The 5,000-nt window shown below is 47.9% G+C and overlaps 1 protein-coding gene across 4 annotated transcripts in view; it reads right to left on the bottom strand.

The window, feature by feature from the left end:
• The window catches only part of LOC139746094 (discoidin domain-containing receptor 2-like), a 190,258-nt gene that overhangs the window by 57,713 nt on the left and 127,545 nt on the right, over positions 1 to 5,000 (bottom strand). For all 4 annotated transcript variants that reach the window (XM_071656933.1, XM_071656932.1, XM_071656931.1 and 1 more), the window contains exon 6: positions 460 to 645. In XM_071656933.1, coding sequence (XP_071513034.1) covers positions 460 to 645 — 186 coding nt within the window. The remainder of the gene's footprint in view (positions 1 to 459; positions 646 to 5,000) is intronic.

The raw sequence follows: 5,000 nt of genomic DNA, 5'->3' as shown, positions 1-5,000 counted from the left end.
ATCAAGGCTGTGTGTGTGTGTGTGTGTGTGTGTGTGTGTGTGTGTGTGTGTGTGAGGGAGGGAGGGAGGGGCAAGACAACACGGGCCGAGCCATAACCAGCCGTTATCATCACGGCCCGGCATAAAGACACCTCCTCGGGAGAGAGAGAGAGAGAGAGAGAGAGAGAGAGAGAGAGAGAGAGAGAGAGAGAGAGAGAGAGAGAGGGAAAGGGATGAATCTAATTAAATCGAGGAGGAAGTCATTATACCAACAATGACAAGCAATGGCGAGGTGTTTATGGTTGAAGGCTGGAGAACGTGGAAGAAAGACAAGGGGGACGGGGGGGACGACACGACACGACACGACACGACGAGGGCGTTGTTGGGGCGACGTGTGTGACAACAGACGACCCTCCTCGTCTGTGTTACACAGGACGAGGGCAGTCGTGAACGTCTGTACTGTGCTTTTATTTTTTTTACCTTTGCCTCTGCCGTAGGCGTGGAGCTGCAAGTTGTTGAGGGGCGTGCCCAGCTCGCCGTCGTACAGCTGCCCCAGGCCGTGTTGGAGGAGACCCGGCCCCCTGGATCCATCGTAAGAGTCGTCTCCGAGCAAGAAACCCGGGTTCCGCACCAGGCCGTCCATCCCGCTGTAGCTGACCAAGCCTCCTGTAGGGAAGGGGAAGAAGAGAGAGAGAGAGAGAGAGAGAGGGAGACATATATGGGGGTTAGGTTGGGTCATCTGGGGGAACTGTTGGGTCATCTGTGGGACTTATGGGGGTGTCATTTGTGGGACATGTGGAGTCGTTTGTGGGATATGCTTGGTTATTGGAGGAAAATTGTCTCGTTTCCTTCAAGTTGTAGGTAAATCTACACGCACTCTCAGTCAAAACCGATCACTTCTCCATGCATACTTCCGTGCCATCTAAACAGTTTTTAGTTCCAGTCGTGAGAGATCTAAACAGTTTCCAGTCACTGGGCCGTAGCAACAGTGTGAGGTACAGTTTGTGTGTGTGTGTGTGTGTGTGTGTGTGTAGCTGTGTAGCACAGATCCAACCCGGGAGCGAAAAACCTCGAGTGTTAACCAAGCCAGAAAGGGGCGAGGGGGTGCCTCGTGCTGGAATAGAGGGATGCCTCGTGTTCAACCCATCTGGAAGGCTGATATCTGGCTTCGAAGACTAAGGCTTCAGCACCAATGACCGGGGTTCTCTCGGGTCCATGATGGTGACCCTTGCAATGGTTTGTGATGAATCCTTACCGAAGGCTCAGATATGACTTCCAGGACCTAAGACCCAAGTTCCAGGATCCTCCATGATATTCACCAAGGCTCAAGAAGGAGAGAGGCCAGTTCATCAAGGTTCCAGAATCAAACACCAAGGTTCCAGATCCAAAGACTATAAAGCTCAAGGGCGAGAAACAACATTCCATAACCAGAGACTAAGGGTACAGAACGAAAGACCCGAGCTTGACTCCAGAAGTAGGTGAGCCAACCAAAACCAAGATGATGGCACTAGGGACAGGGCAACCAACCAAAGGCAAAGTGGGCCAACCACAACCGAAGAGGAAGGTTCAAGGGGGGGGGGGGAACCACCCCGAAGCAGAGACTTCGTCTCCAGGAGCAAAGAAAAGCAATCTTACCAAAGACGAAGGTTCCAGGAGTAAAGAAAACCAACCAGATCCATAGACGAAGGTTCGAGGGGCAAGTAGAACCGTCCAGACCCATAGACGAACGTTCCAGGGGCAAGTAGAACCATCCAGAACCAAAGTCGAAGGTTCCAGGGGCAAAGAGAAACCAAAGACTAAGGTTCCAGGTGAAAAGAGAACCATCCAGGCCCATAGGCGAAAGTTCCAGACGACAATAAAACCAGTCAGAACCAAAGAAGAAGGTTCCAGGGGTAAAGAGAAACCCACCAGACCCATAGTCGAAGGTTCCAGGTGTAAAGAGGACCAGGCAGAACCAAAGGCGGAGGTTCCAGGGGCCAGAGGTAACCCATTCTGGAGCTAGACAAAGACGGTGGTGAGAGCAAACATATGGCAAGCACAAGGCCCAGCCCAGGCCGCTGGGAACAAGCACAGGTGAGGGTAACGACCCAAGCGCCACCATTACACTCCTGGAAAATTATATTCGCAAATGCTTTTATCAAAATTGGGTGGTCGTGGAGGGCGGCGGGGGTTGTAGGCCAAGGAGGATACTGTGGTGGGTTGTAGCGGGGAGGAGGGTATTGTAGACGGGTTGTAGTTAGGAGGTATTGGGTTGTAGTGGGAGGAGGGTATTGGGGTTGTAGTGGGAGGAGGGTATGGTAGCAGGGTTGTGGCGGGAGGAGGGTATGGTAGCAGGGTTGTGGCGGGAGGAGGGTATGGTAGCAGGGTTGTGGCGGGAGGAGGGTATTGTAGCAGGTTTGTAGCGGGAGGAGGGTATTGTAGCAGGGTTGTAGCGGGAGGAGGGTATTGTAGCAGGGTTGTAGCGGGAGGAGGGTATTGTAGCAGGTTTGTAGAGAGTGGCGGCTTCTCCTGTCATTTACTGTTGTAGAACAACGGTCTTTCTGTTATTTACCGTTGTTCATCATCGTCCATTTCTGGTTATAATCAAGAACACCCACACAGTTATTACGTCAAGATGTTCATCATCGTATTTGATATACACATCCTTGTTTTTTTTTTCGAACCTCCTCCTCCTGTTTTATAACATTCTCCCAGTCTTTTACTTCTATTGTTTCCACTGGATATTTTGACGCTTTTGTTATGAACATTGTTCAGGGGGGAAAAAAAGAAAGAAAAGAGGACAAGAGATCAAAGTGTTCCCCGATATTTAGTTAATAACACTTCCTGAACATTATTGCTATTGTTATTAAACGTCTTTTTTTTCTTTTTTTTCTGCCAAACTGAGGCTATTGTTAGGCTCGAGTGTCAGGCTATTGTTTGCCCCCCATCCCCCCTTGACTACCCTTTAGTCTGCCACAAAGGGCAACAACCTGTCCTTTGTTTTAGCATGGCTGGTTCTCTCTCTCTCTCTCTCCCTCTCTGGGGTCGTCTTGTCTTTAATTGATTAGATAGTCTATCCTTTGTCTTATATATATATATATATATATATATATATATATATATATATATATATATATATATATATATATATATATATATATATGTATGTATACGTATTTAATTATGTATATGTACGTGTATGGGTGTGTGTGTGTGTGTGTGTGTGTGTATCTATGTATATGTGTGTGTATATGAGTGGATGGGTCTTTCCTCGTCTGTCTCCTGGCGCTGCCTGGGAAACGGCGATCAAGTATGATAAACAATAATAAATATGAATTTCCCATGGAGACTAAATTTACCATTCTGATTTTCTATCACAAATTTGCATCATTATAATTAAGATTTTTTTTTTTTTTGCTGATGTGTGATCTCTGTCTTAATTCAGTTATTATTATCATTATTATTATAATAAAAAAATTTCCTTATTTTTATCATTACTATAATCCACTGGAGTAGGAATTACAAGATGTATTAATTAGTGTTATATACTAATTATATTTCCCCGACTTAATCAACGGTAACGGGAAAGATGAGTAAACAGAACCCGTACAAATTACCCTCCCCCCCACACACACACCCTCCCCCCACACACACCCTCCCCCCACACACACCCCCCTCCCCCCACACACACCCCCCTCCCCCCACACACACCCCCCTCACCCCACACTCACCCCCCTTCCCCCCACACTCCCCCTCCCCCTCCCCCACATCAGTAGGAAAGGCCACCCAACGCATGGGTTCTGAAAAGGGGGGGGTGGGGGGAAGAGAGGAGGGGGTTGTTTTTTTTTGGGGGTGGAGTGAACGGGAGCCGTTGACGACGGAGGGACACTGTTAACGGCAAGGTCCCTCAAACGGAAGCCTGAGATGCGTTCATAACAGACACGACCTCCGGCGGAGGAACACAACAGGAGCGGCAACAGATGTTCTTTTTTTTTCTCACCAGCATTTACCGTAGAGGTCCTTATCAACAGTACCAACGACAACGGAGGCCTCCAACAACAGTAGCAACAACAGTAGAGGCCTCCAGGAACAGTAGCATTAACAACAGAGGCCTCCAGCAACAGTAGCATTAACAACAGAAGCTATAGCAACAGTAATACCAACAACAGAGCCTATAGCAACAGTAGCATCAACAACAGAAGCCTATAGCAACAGTAGTACCAACAACAGAGCCTATAGCAACAGTAGCACCAACAACAGAAGCCTATAGCAACAGTAGCACCAACAACAGAAGCCTATAGCAACAGTAGTACCAACAACAGAGCCTCTAGCAACAGTAGCATCGACAACAGAGCCTCCAGCAACAGGAGCATCGACAACAGAGGCCTCCAGCAACATTCGCGTCAACAGGGAGCGCAGCAGAGAAGGGCTTAGCAAACACAGCTCCGAACGTAAGAGGCTTAAGATTTAGGCAAAAATGCCGTGAACACGAGATGGTAATAGTGAGAGAGAGAGAGAGAGAGAGAGAGAGAGAGAGAGAGAGAGAGAGAGAGAGAGAGAGAGACGTAAAGCATCGACAGAACAGAAGGGATCAGCGGCTCACACACTATATATATATATATATATATATATTATTCCCCCAGGTGAGAAAGGAAGCGAAATATTTTTTTCTTTCCACAAGGGAGGGTTTATGATATGAAGGCCTGGGAGTGTTGAATACATGCTGTTTCTCTCTCTCTCTCTCTCTCTCTCTCTCTCTCTCTCTCTCTCTCTCTCTCTCTCTCTCTCTCTCTCTCTCTCTCGTGTGTGTGTGTGTGTGTGTGAGACATACAGACAGACAGACAGACAGACACACGCACCACCTTTTGCCACCGTCGGTTATCATACATTTGGACGCGAGAGGGAGAGGGAGGGAAGGGGTTGTTTTTTTTTCACCGAAGAATGTTCGTTGCGTCGGTTAAATAATAAGTTGGTCCATCCACGCGAGCTATCGTATTTCCCAGGCATGGAAGGAAAAAAATGGCGGGGAATAGGGTCCTCTT

Source organism: Panulirus ornatus, chromosome 64, assembly GCF_036320965.1.
Source record: "Panulirus ornatus isolate Po-2019 chromosome 64, ASM3632096v1, whole genome shotgun sequence".
NCBI lineage: Eukaryota > Metazoa > Arthropoda > Malacostraca > Decapoda > Palinuridae > Panulirus > Panulirus ornatus.
Note: the sequence above shows the minus strand (reverse complement) of the source record. Positions and strands in the feature narration are given on the sequence as shown.